This window comes from Takifugu rubripes, unplaced genomic scaffold (genome assembly GCF_901000725.2).
Source record: "Takifugu rubripes unplaced genomic scaffold, fTakRub1.2, whole genome shotgun sequence".
Classification (NCBI taxonomy): domain Eukaryota; kingdom Metazoa; phylum Chordata; class Actinopteri; order Tetraodontiformes; family Tetraodontidae; genus Takifugu; species Takifugu rubripes.
Window position 1 is genome coordinate 31,796 of NW_021821576.1, and position 20,705 is coordinate 52,500.

The 20,705-nt window shown below is 52.5% G+C and overlaps 4 protein-coding genes and 1 pseudogene across 5 annotated transcripts; 1 reads left to right on the forward strand and 4 right to left on the reverse strand.

Moving 5' to 3' along the window:
* Positions 1–64: 64 nt before the first annotated feature.
* On the reverse strand, positions 65–2,184 carry LOC101066871 (G1/S-specific cyclin-D3-like). The gene is made up of 4 exons (XM_011604348.2): positions 1,867–2,184; positions 1,157–1,381; positions 673–987; positions 65–578 (listed from the first exon to the last, which is right to left on the reverse strand). Exons 1-4 carry the CDS (start codon positions 2,113–2,115, stop codon positions 429–431), a joined length of 939 nt encoding a protein of 312 aa, XP_011602650.1. The 5' UTR covers positions 2,116–2,184; the 3' UTR covers positions 65–428.
* Positions 2,185–3,783: 1,599 nt separating this feature from the next.
* LOC101067098 (TBC1 domain family member 17) lies at positions 3,784–8,766 on the reverse strand. The gene is made up of 17 exons (XM_003965015.3): positions 8,622–8,766; positions 7,865–7,960; positions 7,722–7,799; positions 7,413–7,521; positions 7,160–7,343; positions 6,848–6,959; positions 6,509–6,679; positions 6,307–6,432; positions 6,125–6,228; positions 5,889–5,983; positions 5,532–5,648; positions 5,345–5,445; positions 5,144–5,243; positions 4,957–5,054; positions 4,763–4,879; positions 4,358–4,444; positions 3,784–4,256 (listed from the first exon to the last, which is right to left on the reverse strand). The coding sequence occupies exons 1-17, from the start codon at positions 8,646–8,648 to the stop codon at positions 4,104–4,106; spliced, it is 1,875 nt and encodes a 624-aa protein (XP_003965064.1). The 5' UTR covers positions 8,649–8,766; the 3' UTR covers positions 3,784–4,103.
* A 1,351-nt stretch (positions 8,767–10,117) lies between these two features.
* On the forward strand, positions 10,118–13,309 carry LOC115248108 (uncharacterized). Its single transcript, XM_029831749.1, has 6 exons — positions 10,118–10,257; positions 10,563–11,183; positions 11,275–11,542; positions 11,608–11,688; positions 11,757–11,932; positions 12,348–13,309. Exons 2-6 carry the CDS (start codon positions 10,749–10,751, stop codon positions 12,483–12,485), a joined length of 1,098 nt encoding a protein of 365 aa, XP_029687609.1. The 5' UTR covers positions 10,118–10,257; positions 10,563–10,748; the 3' UTR covers positions 12,486–13,309.
* Positions 13,310–13,522: 213 nt separating this feature from the next.
* On the reverse strand, positions 13,523–16,855 carry LOC115248109 (tripartite motif-containing protein 16-like). 2 transcript variants are annotated; one of them, XM_029831750.1, is made up of 5 exons: positions 16,761–16,842; positions 14,737–14,763; positions 14,598–14,660; positions 14,368–14,507; positions 13,523–14,055 (listed from the first exon to the last, which is right to left on the reverse strand). In XM_029831750.1, exons 1-5 carry the CDS (start codon positions 16,780–16,782, stop codon positions 13,651–13,653), a joined length of 657 nt encoding a protein of 218 aa, XP_029687610.1. In that variant the 5' UTR covers positions 16,783–16,842; the 3' UTR covers positions 13,523–13,650. The 2 variants fall into 2 exon arrangements, with proteins under 2 accessions (XP_029687610.1, XP_029687611.1); XM_029831751.1 differs by lacking the exon at positions 14,737–14,763 and having other exon boundaries at positions 16,761–16,855.
* Positions 16,856–18,739: 1,884 nt separating this feature from the next.
* Positions 18,740–20,705, reverse strand: part of LOC115248111 (ER membrane protein complex subunit 10-like) — a 2,425-nt pseudogene continuing 459 nt past the window's right edge.

Here is a 20,705-nt window from a genome sequence, read left to right on the forward strand (position 1 = left end):
TAAAATCGTGTTTTATTTTACCTCGTAGGTGACGTTAATCACCTAATTTTAATTTTTTGGCCACCACATCAAGGCGTCATTGAAAAATTCGAAACAAATATTTTAAAGTTTATTTGTTTTGTTTTTTAAATAGTTTTGCAATATATTCGGTCAGGCAAACACACAAAAACAGGGCAAAATCGAAATAAATTACCACAAATCAATAAAACAATTGCACATGGTAATAAATAAAATGTATAAATAGTATGCATCAAATAAATACCTAGGAATATAATATAACAGAATAAAATATGGCACATGGAAAACAGGTTCACCAATAAATAACTTAAAATATATTAATGAAAAAACTTAGAAGCATGAAAAATGCACCAGAATTTACATCAGTTTGACTGATACACAGAAGAAAAGAGCAGCCGCTGACTCCGATTTTAGAAATCGATGTCCCTCATGTCGGTGGGCGTCCCTGGCCTCTCGCTCTCCACCTCCTCTCCCTTCTCAGAGGGTCCCCGCTGAAGCCCGCTCCTCAGTCGCTGTCGGAGGGCCCCTTCAATCATCTCGCTGCAGCACTGCAGCACTGCCTGATGGGTAACATGAAGGCAGTTCACTTACAAAATAGTGCAATCTGCACTGAAATCTCCTTTAAATTTAACTGAGTACTTTCTGGGTGCTCACCACATCTGTTTGGCAAAGTGCCGCCAGAATTTCCCCGAGGAACACAAGTTCAGTGTGGCAGGTCCTCCCGAGGCCTCTCAGGGCACAGTTCAGTGACGCCGCGGCCACAAGAGACGGCGGCGTTCCCAGAAATTGGGAGTCACACACACACATGGAGGCCAGAGTGTCGCTGTGCCGTCGTAGTGTGGACAGCAGTTCTGTCCCAAAGGTTCCTCCTCGCTCCTCCAGGGAGGCCAGAAAGTGTGGCAGGAAGTCCTGGGGAGTCACCGCCGCCGTGTCCCAACGCAGCGTGGCCAGGATGAGACGCTCCATGTCCTGATGGAGGTGTCACGGAAGGAGAAAACGACATCAAGATAAAACCATTGAAACCAGGAAAGTTATGATTCTATTAACGTGAACTTTTCTTTTAGGAGAAATATTTGTTTGGCAGAAATCTGAAACAATTTAAAGATGATTGAAAGATGTTTGATCTCATGTGACTCACCCGCAGGCTGGATGGCAGGAAGTCGTGTTCGGCAGCAGCGCAGAGCAGCTCTGCTGTCACCGTCTCACACTCTGTGAGTTTGGAGGCGATGAGGATGCAGCCAGCAGCCAAGCAGACGGGCGAGACGGGCGAGACGGGCAGCGTCAGCAAGGCCGACAGGAAGCGGTCGACGAGCGAGACGGCGAGGGGAAACACGGCCTCGTCGCAGCCACAATCACAGCAAACCTGCAGCAGCAGAGAGAAGCAGCAGGAGTCAAAGCTGCATCAGGAGTCAAAGCTGCAGGAGTCAAAGCTGCAGGAGTCAAAGCTGCATCAGGAGTCAAAGCTGCATCAGGAGTCAAAGCTGCAGGAGTCAAAGCTGCAGGAGTCAAAGCTGCATCAGGAGTCAAAGCTGCATCAGGAGTCAAAGCTGCAGGAGTCAAAGCTGCATCAGGAGTCAAAGCTGCATCAGGAGTCAAAGCTGCAGGAGTCAAAGCTGCAGGAGTCAAAGCTGCAGCAGCACCACAAACCTGAAGATGTCAGTCACACATGATGGATTTCGTTAGGATACAAACATGGAGGAACTCTGAGGCCTTAAAGCTGGAAATGTAAACATTTAATATTTTCCTTCATTTTTCTTCTCAGAAACTTCTGACCAAAGTGCGACAAGCGTAAATATCTCAAACATCCACCAGAAAAGGAACCTGAAGTGAGCTGAGAAGACCTGGTACCTGCAGGGTCCACTTGGTCAGCTCTTCTCGGCGCCCTGGCTCCTGCTGGATGAGGCTAACGTACAGCACGGACGGGGAGTATCGCTCCTCCACGTGCAACAGCCTCTGGATGACACGGCAGCCCGACACACTGGGGTCCCACCCGGCTCGGAGCTGAGATGAACCTGCGAGGGCGTCCGAGACCGGTACGGCTGTCTGGTTCTGGTTCTGCTCCTCATCCACCTCCTCACACCACAGAGACACTGACATGCCTGCAAAGCCTGCTGGGAAAAATTTCAGCTGGGACGTCCCGAGAGCGTCTGTGGAGCCCACAGTTCTGAGCGGGCGGCGTGGTGGCACTCTGGTTTTATACCAGCAGGAAGGCGGATCTGGGGGGGGGGTGTTGTTGGGGGGCTTCAGCAGTGATGGACAATAATACGAAGACAACAGAGAGACGGGTGTAACAATTACTTCAACAGGTGGAGAGAGAGAGAGAAAGAGAGAGAGAAGAGGAGCAGACAAGTGAGGGAGTGGTCCTGGGGGGGGTCGGGGGGAGCAACAGCTTGTCTTCGTCACTGAAAGAGAGAAGGGAGGTGAAGAAAAGGCTGCGAGAGGTCACATTCACCATGTGACAACAAAAGGAGTGCTCGTGCAGCTCGTGCACATGTCGACCATCCTCGTCAGAGAAGAAACAGGAAGTGGTTTTAGACCAAACAGGAAGTGGTTTTAGACTCCGGGAGGGTTTCAACTTGTTTATCTTCTGGCTCTACGTGAATCCTGAAACATTCTATCGGAGACAAATAATCTCCATCAGCTTTCTCATTGTCAAAGTAGCTGTTTCCTCCCCTCCTGGAGGCAATCTGCTCGTGTCGGGGGGGTCGAGGTATGTGCAACAGACAGAGGAGCGTCAGTGCGGGTCAGTGAGCCGCACGGCTCCATTTACAAATCTGGGTCGCACACACACACGCACACACACACACTCCCTCCCCAGGGAGCCGCTGGTGCTCCCAGCCAGCAGAGACGATTGTCTTTGACAGTGGTTACAGGTGGCTGAAGCTTCAATGGCAACTCCAGTTTCAGAGGAGGAGTTTTAAACACGTCAGCATCAATAATTCATCACAACAGCAAACACACAAAAACCACCACAAATCAGGATTCTTCAGCCAGCTGGGCTCAGAATTAGTTAACTTTATTCCCCATTAGCATCTTCAGATCTGCTAACGCAACCATGGACGGGGGGGCCACATCACAGTCTGAATCTGAAGGTCAAACTGAAATCAGCAACGTGGGATTCAAACTACAGACGGCATCTTCAAACATCTGTGACCCGGTCCTGGGTCAGGGGAACTGGTTCTGATGGTGTTCTGAGTCAGGCCGCTTTGAGCCCAGTGATCGTCTGATAACCCCCCATTATGGCGTCGCTAACGGCAACACAAACCCAATTTAACATCATTGGACAGATATTAAAGGCGTCTTTGCCCTGAAAACAGATTGAGCCTGAATGCTGGAGGCTGAGGGTTTGACTCCACCAGTCAAGGGAGGTCAGGTGGGCCGGGCGGTGGGCCGGGCGGTGGCGGGGGCCGAAACCCCGCGACAGATCGGCGGCCTGTTTAATGTGGCCACTAAATTCAAACATGGCAGCTGTATTCAAGCAGAACACAGCGGAGGGCCCGCGACAGCCACGGGTGCTGGGAAGGGGGCGTGGAGCCCCGCCCCTCATTTTCCAGCTCATTTACTGGGAGAACAGAGGTCCCATTTGAACCCCATACAGACACCTGCTGGCGAGCGGGGGAGGGGGGGCAAAGTTTAACCAGTTCACAAGTTAAAGCAGACTGGTGTCAGACTGGAAACATGGTTGACGCGCACGTCACACATATTCTGATAGAGACCCATCAAACTGTAGAAAGAAACGTCAGTTGGAGTTAAATAAGTACAGAATCACTTCAAAACTTGGTTTTATTTAAATGAGGCAAAGGCAGTTGCAATGTGGCAGGTTTGTTTCTGTGATATTAACAATAAAATATACATCAATTCTTTTGTTGAGGTCCTTAAATGACACCAATAGAGGTTTAAATCCTTCTTCCTTCAAAACCAAGCATTTATTTAGAGACGTTACATGAGGAGAGAGTCTTTTGATTATTGTCTGACATAATTGAGAGCAGAGGTGAAGTAAACAGGATAAAACCAGGAGTGACTGAACGGCGTCCACAGCGCCCCCTATCGCCAACATAGTGTAAAAGAGTCCGCAGCGTTTTCCTTCACTTCAGTTCTGCAGATGTTTGTGGGTCAGATGACCCAGCCTGGCTCTGGTCCAGGACATGGTCTGTCTCACCAGTCTGAGATTCTGGACTCCCCTCAGGGCTGGGTGGGCTGTACAGACCAAGAACCTGCTGCACCTTCAGAGGGAGATCCTGGAGAGGAGAACAGAGGTGAGGATCCATCCAGCAGCCCCCCTCAGCAGCAGTCAGGCTAGAACAGTGGTAGGAGCAGAACCAAGAGAAACTGGACCCACCTGACAGCGCGTCAGCTGCAGGTAGATGGCTTCAGCTCCTTGTAGAACCTCCTCAACATCCAGCTTCATCGTCAACTCGTTGATGTGCTGAGTCAGAGGAAATGAGCAGATATTACACATTAATCATACTGTCAGAATTTCATGTCCATCAACACCAGAAATCTTGAGAAAAGGTTCCTGAAGCCGTTTGTAGCTACGACAGCATTTACACTACTGTGTAATGCCTAAAGTGGCCGCTGGGGGCGCTGACGTCAGGCGTCTAATGCTGCGACAGGGAATTCTACAGAGACACTGGCTCCCAACAAACAAACTCACTCTCAATATGGTTTTATTAACCTTCTTTATCTTCTATTAGGGGATATTTTAATATCATAAAGTATATTTTATGGAAACGGATGCGAAAACCTTCAGAATGGTGTTGAAGTCATGGTCTGAGCCGATCAGCTCTCCTCTCTGGGACTCCAGGATGGAACAGGCAATCAGCAGGTGGAAGTTTTCACATGGGAGACGAGTCCAGAGGACCTGAGGAAGAAATAAGGAACGTCAGATGAACCCAGATCATGGCAGAGGTGAATAAAGGCCGCCTGGTCTCGCCTGACCTCCCACAGCAGCAGGATGTCCTCAAAAGAAAACTCCCTCTTGAACCAGATGAGCAGCCAGCGGAAGCAGAAGCAGAGCGAGCCGCTGTCCTGAGAGTCTGACGGACACAGACACAGAGGTTAGCATCTGAGCAGAAGCCTCCACACCTCCAACATCTGCCACCAACGCTGACGTGAGACGACCAACCCAGGAAGTCGCACAGTTCTGGGTCCAGAGCCCTCAGCAGGATGCTGAGCTGCAGCAGCTGCTGCTTCATGGCCTCCTGAGACTCTTCAAAGTTCTGGTGCTGCACAGGAGGAACAGTTACCACAGCGACCACATCTTCATCAGCACATAAAAGTCATGATCAGACCCACAGGGGGTCAAAAAGCCACACTCGCCACTGACCACCAGCTCCATGAAGCCCGTCAGACACCAGAAGGACTCCACCTCATTCTGGGTGACAAACAGGACGGGAGCGAGCAGGTCGCTCATCCCCTGGACGTAACCTGGATGATGGGGATAAAGAAGAGTCAGAAAGTCGGCGTACCTCTTTCATCTGGGCGTTTGGTCTGAGTAGACTGGAGGAACACACCCAGATCAAAGTTGTACATGCAGTAGGTCATGAGCACGTCGTGCAGCAGAGTCAGGCCGGGGTTGTCGTTCCCAGAGAAGAAGGTGTTGTGTCTGTCTGTCCTGCTGACGTCTCGCTCTGTCCCGGCGGACGACAACAACAACAACGACAACAACACTTTAGCACAAAACGCACAGACCACCCGAATGAGGAGCGGCGCTGTAATTACACCGTCGCCCCGCAGGGGGCGCTGTCGCCACCTCGACATGAGCAGAACTTCAAGAGTTGTAGGGAACTCCTTCAATAGTGAGATTTAATATTAATCACGTCTGCGTTGTCTTATATCATCAATAAACTGGCTCAACAAATATAACTGACCTATCAGGCTGCGGTATCCTCGCAGGAGGGAGTTCCTCATCTCCTGTTCCTCACTCACAGACTTCCACTGAACCTTCATCCTGAAGTACTCATCTCTGTAAAAACATGCACACACTCATGCACGATACACACACAACCTCATCTGAACCTCTTCTTCATTAGTTTTCTTTGGATCTACATTAACAGACCCATGACACCAGCAGAGTTCTGAGGGGAAGCAGGTGGTAGGAACTAACGTTTTGCTGCGGAGGATGTCCTCTCTTTCCTTGGCAGTGCTGTTCCAGGGATAAAAGCCCAGCAGGAACTTCCACAGCTCCTTCCTCAGAGGCGGCGCGATGCCCTGCAACAGACCCGGACAGGCTGGAAACAGGCAACTGCAGAGGTTAAAGGCTGGAATCCAATCAGCCTGCAGCCTCACCCCTCTGAACACCAGATCCCTGATCCTCTCTGGGTTCTTCACTCGGCCCTCAGGGTCCAGAAACTCCTCCCATCTGTCCAGAGGTGGCCCCCTGCAGACGTCAGGCCTGGGACCAAGCTCCACTCCCTGCACAGATCACAAAGGTACGGAGGTCTTTCTCGTGTCTGAAAAGACGAAACCTCTTTGCTCCTTTCTGTCTTACACAGGTGATGAGTTCGAAGCCCGGCTCGTCGTCGGCCTGTGGCGGCAGCCCGGGGTCCCGGCAGGCGCGAGAGCCGCCGGTGGAATCCGGAGGCCGGAGCGCCGCCTTGAAGAAGTTGGTCACTTTGGAGAAGCCCCCGAAGGTGGTGGCGTAGGGGTCCTGGATGAACCTCTGTTCAGACACAGCATCATTAAAGCCAGCGGCGGCGTCTGAGGCCGGCGGCGCCGCAGCCTCGCACCCGCAGCCTGTTGTCACCTTCACCCACAGCTTCAATGCAATTTATTCATGCTTCCATCAATCTGCTCTCCTTCTACAGGACAAATCGCTTTAACTGATTACCGACACAAGATCAGAGCCGCCATCGTCCATCAGCTGCAGCTTATCGAAGGACTGGGACAGAGCGCCCGAGTCGTGGGGGTAGGCCAGGAAGAGCCGCCCGTCCATCGGAGACCTGGCCACAGACACCGTGGGGGACAGATGAGACATTCATGCTCCAGTCAACATGAAGCAGACCACCAGCAGTTATGGTGCCACCTCTTTCACAACGTCAACAAGAGCTTTCAGCCTTTTAAACATATCAACATGAATGTGACCTAACGGAGCAAAAGATCTGGAAATGTAGCTGGACGGGTCAGTGCTGCTGGGACTCACTGGTCCAGGATGATGTAGCGCTGCAGAGCTCGCAGGAGCTCCCTGGTTCCTCCTCTGTGGAAGTGCAGCGGAGGCAGCGGGTGACCTCCTCGGCTGGTCAGCACCAGGAAGTTGCGGCCTAAGGAGAAGCGAGCCCTGCGCAGGGAGTAGAGCTCCGAGAGGGGCAGGGAGAAGGACCACTGACCTGTGGAGCACACACTTGAGAGTCCTGCAGCCGTTCCACACAGACCAGCCACAAACGTTCCAGCTGCACCTGAGTCTTTGACGGCGGCCTGTTGGTCTTTCTTCACCGTGCTGATCACCGCCCAGTCGGGCTCGTAGCCGGGGTCAAACTTTGTGTCGTCCTCCCCTTCTTCTCCATCCTGTATAAAAGCAACTGGATTAAAGAAACTTTAGCCTTTTCCTCCACGACGAATTGTCAGTGCTGCTTTTGAAACAGAGCTGGATCTCCCCAGGTTGAGCAGATGACTCCAGTTTGGCTAAATGCTAACAGCTAAACTCATCACAGCATCTGGGATTATAAAAAGCAAGGAACTCGTCAGCTGAGTCACTGACCCCTGACCTTTTTCGAGTAAAGAACTGCAGGGGCACTGCGACCTTCGTCCTCCAGGGGGCTCCATTCTAGAGCAGGTACCCCGGCCTGGAAGAGACACGTCGTTAAAGCAGGTCGCAATAAAGTGGCGTTGGCCGCACAAGTCAGCTCACCCTCTCCACCACTCTGATGAACCCGGGCAGGGTTGTGTCCTGGAGCATCTTCTTGGCGTTGGTGTGAAGGTACACCCCCTCCTTCTCAAATATCAACTGGAAAAACCAGAGGTGTGTGAGCCCCATCGCAGATACCTGCTGCTCCTCCGTCTGAAGAGCAGCTGCAGGAGGCTCCATAAAAACCGAATTTAGCTTCATCTCGTCCTGGCAGATTCAGCTTTGTAGCCCATGCAAACCTCATTTCCTGTTATATTTGTGATTAGACACAGATCAGCGTCTTTCACCTGCTGTTGCAACCACCTGAAAACTGGTTCCACCACCCTGGTTGGACTGGGACAGGGGGGAATGGACTGGTTGAGCTGGGACAGCGTCATTTGAGTTACAGTGGTATTTAAGTTACAGTTGTTATTATGAACGGATCACCGGGTCAAATCAAACGTTTGAGGCAGGTGACCGATAACAGCTGAGGGATCACGTGACCAGTGTGGCTGTTGTCAGATCAGACAGAAAACTTCTATTAAGACCCATTTATTGTCATGTCAGCTGCTATTGTCTGGCGTTCTTTACAGAGTTTAACTTAACACGGAAACACATACTGCTGGTTTAAAGCCCAACAACTTTTTCGCCGCTAGCTGGTGTTATTGTAAACACAGTGCTAGCTGGAAAAGCTAACGTTGGTCCACGACGTCACAATGGACAAATATCGAGATTCAACGGTTTGATTACGATATTAAAATATTGTGAAACAAAGAAATACCTTGTAATCCTCGACACTTTGCTCCATTTTCGGTCACCCTGATTTCGTTTATTCCTAAATAACATTTACGTCATACTTCCGGTTCTTCGAAGCCCCGCCCACCGGCGCCGTTGCGCAGCAGATCCAATCAGATCACCGGAAATGTGACGTTCATCGCTTATTATTGTTTATTTCTATTGATCATGTGGTTTCTGTAATAACTGTGTCAACCGGAGTTGTTCAGATTTATGGAGCTTTCAATGCTGCCTTCACGTTCACAAGTGTTTTAAATGTTTTACATAGGCGTCACATCGAACTCTTGTATTTTAAATAATTCATGAAGGAAAATAATTTATGAATGTGGAAGAGGATTGGATTCATATTTAAACATGATTTTTCTTTATTAGTTTTTTATTGGGTATTTAAATTACTTTTTTAAATTATTAATATTCATTTCTCTTGTATTTACTAGAGGTTTTTCCACAAAGTACCCAATGTAACTGACCAAGTGTTAATGTTAGCGCTGTAAATGATGCCTGTTAAAATGTTAAAAAATCTCTTTTGGAATCAAAAGCAATGATTTTTCACCCAGTCCGTGATTCTGGTTCATATTTATGGTTAAACACACGTGCCGTGACAAACCGTGCGTGTGTTAAATTTGAGCTTTTTCGCCGTTTCACCCAAACAGGAAACAACAACTCCACGAAGACGCTTCTTCCGGTCAGGAGGCGGGGTCGAACACGTGCACGAGAGTGCAAGCGAGAACGAGCCCGCCCATTGCGCTCTGTCACGTGTTCGACGTGCGCTCGGATTGGAGTCAGTCACGGCTGACGTCAGAGATGCGTCAAGTCAGACCGGGAAAACAACACCGGAAACTGTCGGTAGATTTCAAATTAAGATTTAACACAAGCGTGAGTTTTGCCTTGATTACAGGTGTAATATCTGAAAATATCTCCAATTGAAAAATCTGGGGGTGGAAATGCTACAAAACCGGACTTCCTTGTTCATTTCTAAGTCAATAGTGTCTCAAAATTTAAAAAAAAGATTTAATCATGAAAGTTTTGTTTTATTGGATTTTTGCACTTTACGGTTAAAATGCGTCAAATTCTAGGATAAGAACTTTTACTTTAAGTGAGAGTTTTCTAAATTCAACACCAATTTAATCTTAGAAGATTAATTTTTAAAAAAAATCTTCCTAATCCGGAAAATGCTTTTTTCAGGTGGTCATTGAACTTCTTGGATCTTTAGCTTCATCTTAAGTATTTACTAATCACACATATAAAGAATGAATTAAATGAGCTTGGTTGTTAATTAAAATTTGCTGCTGAACCCAGCTGAGATGCTCAGGAGACTCTCCGTGGATCACCAACTTCTCCTGGACCCCCTGTCGAGTCTCATCACCGTTTGCTTCCTCACAATAAAATAATTTACAACATTTTAACAACGACATGTACAAAAACAATAAATGCAAAGATTTAGAATCTAGCGGCCCTATTTTATTTTGGAAAATCATACCGGAAATGCCGAGATCCAACCTGGCTCACTTGCTGTTGGTGTAAAATCTCGCTGGGGGAGAGAAGCTTTGGAGGAGGCTCATCTTTGAGATTAAAATAAGTCAAGTTTAGAGCTGAAAAGCGGCACCGAAGGAAGCCAACAGGTAGGTGAACCCCCCCCCGTCCGCCCGCCTCATTAGCTGCGCGACTCGGCTCTGGTGGAGCCTGGAAACATGGAGGTGCTGATCGGTTCCACGGTGGGGAGACAGTCCGATTAAACAACAACAACAACAACAACAACAACAGCAGCAGCTGCCGCGGTGCCTGAACCCGCAGGGAAAACCCGCAGATAGTCACGCAGGCGGGTCGAGTTTTAGCAGGCTAACGATTCCAACGATGTGGAGCTAACGGAGGCTACACGAGTTAGCATCGGGACGGCATCCGACCCTTTTTTTTGTCTTCTCTCCAGGTATCACCAGCACCGGAACATCTCTCCCCTGGATCTCCAGCCACATTGTGTTCAAAGTGCCTCTCTGCCAACTCCATCATCTTCATCCTCACCCTCATCATCCTCATCGCTGCACCCTCACCAGTGCAACAGACAACAGCCTTTTCACCAGCAGGACCCAGACAGCGAGCGGTCCCCTGAAGCTACATGTCACTGCAGTGTCCAGCCCATCAGCGTTCCTCACTTAAAGTTCTCAGCACCAGTATGGCCTCCATCACCCAGTCATCTGGACCCGAGATCCCAGACAACCACAAAGAAAGCTGGCTGGCGCTACTTTCTGCTGCGGAGGCCTACTGCCAGAAGTCGGGCTGCGACCTGGCCATCCTCACCGCCTGTAAGAAGTTCCCGTCGGCCGAGGGCCACAGGAAACGGGAGAGTGGGGGCGTCTTCCCAAAGGAGTGTGATTTCTCCTACAGCGTGTGGGGCCAGGGCTTCCTGGCCGAGTCTGCGCGTCGCTACGTGGACGACATCAGCGTCCTGCACTCCACCACCATGCTGATGGCCCAGAAACACACCCGCCAGGCCGAAGAGGGCGGGGCCAAGCTGCCGGCGGAACCGGGCTCGGAGCCGGGACACGTGTCGGTGAGCGGTGGCTGTTCCTGACGGGCGGGGGCCATCAGAGACCCGTCCTGCTACTCAAATGGTTCCTGAGCTCTGGTTTCTCTCAACGCAGAGTTCAACGGGCGATGGCGGCGTGGGCGGAGTCAGTCCCAGCAGCAGGATGTTCTCACAAAGCTACCCGTCCATCTACAGCTCCGGCGCTGTGAGCAGGCGGGGCGGCGGCCACGCCGGGGAGAAGGAGCGGGAGCGAGGGTCGCAGGAGGCTCAGCGGGGGAGGCAGCGGTCTGGGATCGTGGACGTGGACGAAGCCTGCGAGGACGAGGAGGAAGACGAGGAGGAGGAGGAGGACGAGCAGAGAGCGTACGGGAACGAAAGTGCAGGTACGGGTCGGGTGGTGGCGGGCTCCTGTTGTCCTGTTCACACGTCTCAGCCGTTTCTTCTTCAGGTGTTTTCTCCATGGACGAGGACTCGCTGTCCCGCGACTGCGAGCCTTTCTGGTCGGATGGCGAGGAGGAGAGCACGGACGGTCAGTGGCGTCCGCTCAAACGTTCACGTTCGGTCCTTCGCTCTGTTCTCACTCTTCTGTTGGCCCAGGCTCACTGAGCGAGGACGCCCCGCCGCCACCACGGGGCATCGCCACGGGTCAGCCGGCGTACCTGTCCCGTCAGGTCAACGCCATGGCGTTGGCCCGCTCGCTGCCCGTGTCTGTGCCAGCGTGGGGCTTCAGAGGGACCCGGTCAGCTCAGGGAGACAGTGGCAGCGGAGAGCGGGTGAGCGGAACAGGGTGGAACCACCGAGACACCTAGCATGCTAGCATGCTAGTCAGCTAGCATGCTAGTCAGCTAGCTTTACCCCCTTCCTGCGTGTGCGTGTGTGTGTGTGCGTCTGTGTGTGTGTGTGTGTGTCTGTGTGTGTGTGTGTGCGTGTGTGTGTGTGTCTGTGCGTGTGTGTGTGCGCGTGCGTGTGTGTGCGTGCGTGCGTGTGTGTGCGCTTGTGTGTGTGCGTGTGTGTGTGTGCGTGCGTGTGTGTGTGTGTGTGCGCGTGTGTGCGTGTCTGTGTGTGTCTGTGTGTGCGTGCGTGCGTGCGTGTGTGTGTCTGTGTGTGTGTGCGTGCGTGCGTGCGTGCGTGCGTGTGTGTGTGTGTGCGCGTGTGTGTGTGCGTGTGTGTGTGTGTGTGTGTCCTCAGGTGGGCTGTGCTGACCTTGACCACATCGCTGCCAGCATGAAGGCCCTGCTGGTGCCTGGAGCCACTGATGGGACAGAGATGTTCGGCGCTCTGCCTCGGCCCCGCCTCAACACCGGCGACTTCTCACTGAAGCATTGAGAGTGACGGAGGAGGAGCGAGTGGGGGAGGAGGAGGAGCGAGTGGGGGAGGAGGAGGAGCGAGTGGGGGAGGAGGAGGAGCGAGTGGAGGACGAAGGGACGTGGGAGCGAAGTGAGGGACTTTCTGTGAAGCTGTGAAAAGTGGGACCTCCATGAATGAACACTAGCATCGACACTACGGCGTCTCCCCCTCGTCCTCGCCGCTCGCCGCTGCGTCCGCTCGCCTGACACGGACGCTGAAACCTGCCGCTCTGTTAAACTCACACGTGCTGATTTGTGTCCGTTTAAAAAAAAGTAAATAACAAAAGATCACGTGAGGGCGGGGCCTTACTCTGCTGCTACACGCTAACGCTAACGCCTACACTAACGGGGCCGCTGTAACGAGCAGGCCGAAAACAAACGTAACAAACCAAGTTCCTGTTCTGGGTCAAACGCTCAGAACTTTTCTGTGAAAGAGAAACAGCAGCACCGCGAGGGTGACTCCGGCGGTCTGGAACACCACAGAACCCAGAACTGACGGGTGGGAGAACCGGAGGCTCCTGAAACGCAGCTTCGACACAAAGAATGTACAACTTTAAAATCTCCGTCATTTCAGGGTCACACGTGTTATATTGATCATGAAGCAGAGCCCCCCCCCCAACACACACACACACACACACCAGAATTTGGGCCACCAGCAGGTTCTGTAACTTTGTGTGTTTGTACTTTTGTCAGACAGATCGAATGATTGTAAACTCATACTGGAAAGAGGAGAAAGAGGAGTTTAAGCAGACTGGAACAAAAAGATGTTCTTGTTTGGAATAAAGGAGCAACACAAGACTAAAACCTGAGGCTGTCCTTTGTGTGGAGGCGCACTTCGATCAGCGGCCTGCGGGCGGCGCTGTTTCCCGCAGATATCGTGAACTCTTATGTCACCCGTTATGTAGCTGTGGGGGCGGAGTTTATTCCAGCACACCTGGACAGGTGATATGAACAGCGATGCTAACGTTAGCCTCTTCATGTTGAATTGCGTTAGCTACAACAAACCAGCTGCTTCCGATCGTTTCAACAGACTTTATTGAACGTTGGCAATAAAAAAGACCTCAGAACGCTGAAATCGTCCAAATCAGCCAGTCGCCTGTGGAACCTGTCACACTTGTCGCACGTTACAGGTGGACTCCAGAACCTCACTGGTCCTTTCTCCGGATCAGGCAGAAGGAGTTTGTTCCGACCCAGAATCCGGGGAAAACCTTCTCCCTGACGTTGACTCTGAACTTGTGGAGCAGCTGCACCTCCTTGTCACCGTCTCCCTCCACCAGGAGGAACTTGACCATGCCGGCGGGCTGGTCCACGTACACGCCGATGGTGGATGTCTGCGGGAGCTGGATGTCCACGTTCTCACCGTTGTGCCACGCTTGATAGCAGGACCCAGACCAGCCGGCCCCCCAGGAGCCGTCGTTCTCTCCGAGGCCGCTGGGGCCCTCGTGGGCCTTGCGAGGAGCGCTCTGACAGACCAACCCGATCACCACCCAGCCGTCGTAATCCACCTCCCAGTAGGCGCGATGTCCCAGCAGGTTCTGCTTACAGAGCACCTGAGGAGGAGCGAACACCGTCGCGTTAGACTTTTAGCTAGTCTGTTCGTTCACCTGTACCAGGAGCTCGGGGGAACGGCTAAGCTAAGGCTTATTCAAGCTGTTGCCATTGGCAACCGTGAACCTTGGACGACTGACGGGGTCGTTGGATACGAGCTCAGCTCAACGTGACTCTTGGAAGGAGACAACGCCTGGAGCTGTTAGCACTTAGCTTTTAGCAGTGTTAGCATTGGCGCTACATTCTGTTGCAGCTCTGGACTCTGGTGTGTTCGTGTTATTGTTGTGTCTTGAGATGGGGCAGGCGTGATCCACCTGTGGCGAGTGCTCGTATCGCTCCGGCCTGTTGGGATACGGACAGACGGCGTCCGAGGTCCGGGACACTTTGGCCCCGCCCTCTGAAATCCACAGCAGCTTCTGTGCAGTTCTGTCATCCAGGGAGACGGGAACCCAATCTGAGGGAACCAGAACAGGCAGAACACAAAGATCTGAAACAAATGTGCTCCTGACAGGGACGAGAACCTGACACCAGTCGGCATTCCTACACTTCATCAGGTCGGCCCTCGTCGTCGGTTCGGGGACGTTGGGCTCGTACGGCGGCAGAGGAACTGTGGGGACAGACGAGACCAGAACCGAGCTGGGTCAGAGAGAATCAGCGGTCAGGAGGAGAACGAGGCTCGTTACCTTCAGCTGCTGAGCTCGACTTCCTTCCTACGATAAAAGGAGAAACCTGTCAAAGATCCACCTCAAACTTTAAACAGGTTTTTCAGATCCTGGTGATTGTGACAGAGGTCGACTCGAGACCAGCGGCGCCGGCGGGAACCGTCCATGTTTCGGAGCGTTGCTTCAGGAAAAAGGTCTTTTTCTACTGTCTCCAAAATTCAGCTGCAGCAAATTCCAGCTAAGAAGGATCTCAGCGACCCTGAGGAGATGCAGGAGGAGCAGGTCTGAGGATCAGCTGTCGGCAGATCCGTTTCCTGCTCAGCTGTTCAGCAGCACCTTCATGTCCGGCCAAGTCCGGCTCCGCTTCCCTCCATCAGCTCTGCTGTCAGCTCGTTATTCGCCGATAATCAATCAGTCGCTTTATGAAGATTCCCCTTTCAGAACTGTGCTGCTGAGGCAGCGTTTGCGGCTCCAGTCCTGATCCAGTAGCCCCGTGCTGATCCAACAGCTCTCTGTGAAAGGAATCCGTGCTCCTGTTACCGTTTCAGAGAACCGCCTCATCCGTCCTGCTCCGCTATCCCGCTGCGACGGCCTCACATCAGCTTCGTTCCAGCGGCTTCGCCAGAATTAGATCAAAGAGCTTCCACGTCCATTGAAGGCCACGGAGAATCACCTGAGCCTTCAGGATTCGCTGGATTACCATCGTCTAATGAGGAACTCGATCACCATCAGGCCACGCCCAGGCCACACCAGACCACGCCCACTCTGACCCACAGGCCACACCCACTGCCACCACATTTCCCCTCCATATTTGCTGATGTTCCTGTTTACACGTGTTAATCTGATAAAATGTGTTTAAAGTTTGATTCTGTGGAATAAACAGAGTTTATTTACTACTTGTGGACTTGGTAACCTGGTGAGGAAGAGGAGAACCGTCCATCTTCATCTCCAGGACCAGCAGATGTTCTCACCACAGCTGCTGCGTCGAGCGTTTGGGCTCGTTTGAGTCTCCTTCGGGATGAATCCACCCTCAGCAGAGCAGGCTGGCGGATGGTCGCTGGGCCCCCCGTGAGCTGGCACCTGCTCCTGATGGTGAGGAGGATCTCCATCTTCATCAAGATGATGTTCTGTCATTAAAATGCTGCATGGGAAGAACGCGTGAAGGCGTCCAGACTCCAAATCCAATAATCTCCCTGAAGCGGCTCCTAATTGAGCCGACACCTCAGGCTCCGGTTACTCTGAGTCTGGACTGAGCACCGGCGCTCGGCTGGAGGTCATGAGGTCCGTGCTGGCTCTGGTGGACCTGGACCCTGCTGACAGGTACTTCATCTGTCTTTCTTCTCCTCCCTCTGTCAGGTGGACCACGAGAAAGGCTCCAGGAAGCCGTCCAGCTTTTGATCAGGAAGCGGTCCGTGTTCTGCAGCTCCAGGAGGTGGAACCGAGGAACGTGGACACCAACACCAGGAACGTCAGTCCTGCTCCGTGGACACCAACACCAGGAACGTCAGTCCTGCTGAGGGTTCAGGCTCCTCGAGGGCTCCTGTCGTAACCACTGGGTGTGTCAGCTGTAGCAGGCAGCTAACCCTGACCATATGTGGTCATTACACAATTGTGTTAGTTATTACATGTTTTCAACCGTAAAAGAGAGACTTGGAATTATTAATGTTCCCTCACGTCTATCAGGAGATCTGATCAGGAGATCTGATCATTACAGATCATCTTCCAGGAAGCTGCTTCCTGCATTTATTATCTAAAAGTCTTTTCATCTTTCAGAGGGTTGAAGGTCACAAAGGTCAAAGCTCTGGTCAGCCATGAGCTCTGGGATCTTCCTCCACCCAGAACCTTCTGGATTACCAGCATGTTGATCTTAATCTGCTCAGTAAAAAAGATCGAGCAGCAACACAGTAGCATCTGAAAAGGCTGAAATGTGCCTTTGACACTAAGATGCAGCATGAAAACACAAGACGGATCAAACGTGAGTGAGAGGAGATCCCAGATTGGATCCCAGTGGATCTCCTTCAGCTCGAGCTGAGGAGCTTTCTTACCTGGCTTCTTGGGCACCGACATGATTCTGTCTGAGTTCAGCCTGCTAACGGGACCTTCTCTGAGCCTCCTCTTATGGACAGCTAACCCGCAGGGACGTCCTGTCACATGACCTCCTGATCGCAGGGATCAGATGCTGCGTCCGTCTGTCCTTCCCAGGAACCATTTCCATCCTCAGCTGCTGTGATTGATGAGGAGCGTGGCGGGCCAAGGCCCCGCCCACATTTCTGCGACATTCCTGCAGCTCTGATGGCTCCTTACACGCATTGTTCAGTCATCTCTGGCCCGGGTGCTGGCGGCGCCGCGGCGATACCTGCGGCTGGAGCCGGCAGTGAGAGATGTTTGTGGGAGAAGAGATGAAGGCGCCTTTCTGACGCCTGTCGTCGCCCCATCAATCAGCCCTCGCTGCCACGGCGCCCAGGGGGAAGATAACTCCTTCTGCCGATCAGGTTGCTGGATCCACCGCAGATGTTCTGATCATGTGGGACGGCGGCCCGTCGCTCTTCTCCTGTTGCCGCTGATCCCCGTCAAGATGGCGGCTGTGATCCCTCCAGCATGACGGGGCCAGGACGGCGTCCTGATGGAGGACCTGGAGCGGCCGAAGCCCAACCCCCGTCAGATCCCTGCTGTGATCCCTCGCTGCTGTCAGCCGCCGCGGCGGGCGCACGGTAGCCCGACCTTTGCTCGTGTTTCACGTCAACATACAGCCATTTATCGCCCTGTGACACTGTCAGCGCTCGCCGTGGCCCGGCCCAGGCTGGAGACGCCGTATCCTGTTCCCTCCAACACGTTAACGCCACATGGTGGCGGTGACGCCGGTAGCCTGATGAGACGCGGCTCTAATCTGTGGCGGCACGCTGAGATGCTGCTCGGGACGCTCAGACTTTTTCTGACAGGACAGCTGCTTCACCCTCCTCCTGTCAATCTGCTCGTCTCCACGACGACCACTGTGTCCATGAAAAAGGATGCAGAACCATTGTCCTCTGAAGGCATCTAAACCTGTATGTGTGTGTAGTTGGTTGAAGGACATCAAAAGATGGAAATGATGGAAGGAGCTGACCTGGATGGAGATGATCAGGTCTGGAGGAACACTCTTCGACTCAGGAACTGCTGCTGTTGCAGGTCCACAGAAATCCCCCTTCTGACCTTCGTCGCTGCTGATGTCACGCCTGGAGGGCATCAGCAGCAGGTTCTCCGCTCCAGAGGTCACGGCCTGTTTGTTTGGGTTGAAACTTTTTAATGTGATGAAGACATCAGTATGAAGACGTCTTGAGAGGCCAGCTGGTGGCTGGACGGGGGTCAAAGGTCGCTGTCTCGTCCCTCTAAAATAAGAGGTGACTCCTCACAGTCCACCAGGGACTAAAAACAGACGGACGGACTGACATCAGGAAGAGGGACGGCGATGTTGACACAAGGATTTAGAGACCTTCTGCTTTTAAAGCTGCGTTGTCCTCAAACCGACCATGAATCATGATTATAAATAAACAGACATTCACCATGAGGGTGAAGATCTCCCCACAAATGGGCAGGAACCAGGGTCGCCTGGCAAGGTCACGCTTCGCCTCCATGGTCACATGGTGGGATTCATCCTGGTGGGGACTTAATAGAGGCCGGGGGCCACAGGGGGGCGCCACCAGGTGGCTGCTGGGACTGCAGCAGCAGGACGGGCAGCAACAGCTGCTCAGGTCCGATCTCCATAAGCCCGGCTGGACCCTGAAGGTCCGCGTGCTGAGAGGGGCTCCACATATGGAGTCCATATGTCATTCAGAGAATGGCACCAATGTTCCGCTCAGAGCTTTGAGCTCCATCCAGGCGGCCAGAACAATAAGCACCGCTTCAAGGGTCGGCCGGACCTCAGAGACCCGGCGTGGCTGAAGATCTGAACGATGGCGCCCGGCCCGTCTACGATCAGAGGGGTTCTGATCCGAGGCGCTTCGTACAAACTCACAAGATTCAACATCAACGTAAGCGAAAACTCCTCTCAGGTTAATAAATATTTTATTGTCACATCAGTATTAAAGGCAGTCGTTAATCATCGGCTCGTGGGCCTTGACGTCAGCATCATCGGCCTCCGTTGGCAGCGCCGCCACCGGCTCCGCCCCCCGATTGGTCCTGAGCGCCTGACATCATCAGGAACAGGACCAGAGGGACGATGTACATCCACTGTCAGAGAGAGAAGGACTGGTTCAGTGGAACAACAATCACAGACGACCAAGATTAGTCTAAAATTAATCATCTAGTCAAGTCAGAGGAAAAACAAGCCGTCGACACCGACAACGTTAGAGAGCAGGTTAGAAGCTCCAGTGGAGAAAATCAGCACTTTTCTAGCGTTCTGCCCGATGTCTCCAGCTTTAATCCCACATTTGGCATGAAGGAACAGAAAGGATGAGTGGGAGGAAAAGTTTGATTTAGTTAAGGGGGACAGAAGAAGGCTCATAAAACCAGTACTTCAGAGGGATTCAGCTCTGCTCTCTTCCGCCCCCTGCTGGGGGCTGTGCTGAATTGGTGGCCATGAGGAAGATTGCGCCTCCCAGAATCAAATACCACTGGAACACAGCACAGCAGGGAGTCAACACACACAGCACAGCAGCACAGCAGCACAGCAGCACAGCGGCGCAGCAGCAGCGGCGGCCACACACATCCAAGCTCGTTGGAGGCTTCAGAGCCCGGCTGCACGTCTGAAACCTCCTGCGCAGGTCTGAGCGTCGCTGGTCCCGGCGGTCCGGCCCTCGAGGCCGCTGCCTCACCGGGACACAGAAACAGCATTTTTCACTCCTCATGTCGGACCGGTCCTGATACTCACATATTTAGCGAAAAAGGATTTCTGCTCTTGTGGATTCTTCTCTTTCTTCTCAGATTCCTGCTCCAGACGCTCGATGAACAGCGCCGTCTCCGGTCTGTCGGAGGAAAAAAAGTGCCGTCAAGCGCAGAAAGCCCGGCGGCCTCCATCACCTGGACTCTGGACTCACACGGGAGCGGTGACAGGAGCCACGACGCTGAGCGTGGTGTTGAAAACCTCCAGGTCCACTTCATCCTCAACCTCTGCGCCCCGGCAGGTTCCAGGTATCGTCACTATGGAAACGCCGATGAGGTGCCCAGAGACGTCCGAGTGCAGAGTGATGACGTCGCTCAAGTGGGGACTCGACCATAGAACACTGAGGAGCAGGTTTTACGTTTGGGTCACATGTTAAAAAATCAAATCAAGAAAAAATATTCTGATTCCAAAAGTTACTGCAATTATTCTGCATTTTAAGACAAACGATTTTAAGACACGATGGCGCTCTGATCAGCCCTGACCAGGACTCCAGCCGCTGGACCCCAGTTCCAGGACCACAACAGACCCGTTCTGCTGGTCACTTGGGTTGGATCTGACAATAAGTGTCCACAGGGTTGAGACTTGTGGCACTGCCTGACAGAACAATAAGGAACCCAAAGAGGCAGCAGCTCCGGGTCACCGCTGCTGCTCTAATGTGCCCTGAACTGGCAAGATGATGATGACAGATGATGATGACAGATGGAGCCCTGGTGGTGCTGTGATTCATCATTAAACTAGAGAAAAGAGCGACAGCAACAACACTAATGTCTGCCTGAATGAAGGTGAACACACATACGGCTCTGATGAAGGTCGTCAGGTAACCTTCCGCCTGTCGCTCCGCCTGTCGCTCCGCCTGCAGGAAAACACGAGGAACCCGGATTCTGTACAGACCATCGACTGCAGCCACGTCCTGCGGAAACAGGAATCATCTGTAGAGACACTGAGCTAAAGCACCTCAAGGGCCTCTCAGGCCATCATCCTAAAGACAACAAGGCGGCTGCGCCCCCCAGCATGTGAGCAGGCTGCTGGACACTCACCTTCAGTTTGATTCTGTCTTCTTCTGACAGCTGGTTCTGGCTCACAGAGATGCTGGGTTCTCTCCCAGCTTTCAACAGCAGAACGCCTCGAGGCC

Coding starts and splice junctions, on each gene's coding strand:
- LOC101066871 (XM_011604348.2), bottom strand. CDS start 2,115: ATGTCAGTGTCTCTGTGGTGTGAGGAGGTGGATGAGGAGCAGAACCAG. Junction 1,382..1,866: donor TGACCAAGTGGACCCTGCAG/GTACCAGGTCTT, acceptor CTGCTGCTGCAG/GTTTGCTGTGATTGTGGCTG. Junction 579..672: donor CACTTTGCCAAACAGATGTG/GTGAGCACCCAG, acceptor GTTACCCATCAG/GCAGTGCTGCAGTGCTGCAG.
- LOC115248108 (XM_029831749.1), top strand. CDS start 10,749: ATGTCACTGCAGTGTCCAGCCCATCAGCGTTCCTCACTTAAAGTTCTC. Junction 11,543..11,607: donor GTACGGGAACGAAAGTGCAG/GTACGGGTCGGG, acceptor TTTCTTCTTCAG/GTGTTTTCTCCATGGACGAG. Junction 11,689..11,756: donor CGAGGAGGAGAGCACGGACG/GTCAGTGGCGTC, acceptor CTGTTGGCCCAG/GCTCACTGAGCGAGGACGCC.
- LOC115248109 (XM_029831750.1), bottom strand. CDS start 16,782: ATGTCGGTGCCCAAGAAGCCAG. Junction 14,661..14,736: donor GTCGAGCTCAGCAGCTGAAG/GTAACGAGCCTC, acceptor CTGTCCCCACAG/TTCCTCTGCCGCCGTACGAG. Junction 14,056..14,367: donor GATACGAGCACTCGCCACAG/GTGGATCACGCC, acceptor GCTCCTCCTCAG/GTGCTCTGTAAGCAGAACCT.
- LOC101067098 (XM_003965015.3), bottom strand. CDS start 8,648: ATGGAGCAAAGTGTCGAGGATTACAAG. Junction 7,800..7,864: donor TCATCAGAGTGGTGGAGAGG/GTGAGCTGACTT, acceptor TGTCTCTTCCAG/GCCGGGGTACCTGCTCTAGA. Junction 6,960..7,159: donor CGCTACATCATCCTGGACCA/GTGAGTCCCAGC, acceptor GTCTGTGGCCAG/GTCTCCGATGGACGGGCGGC.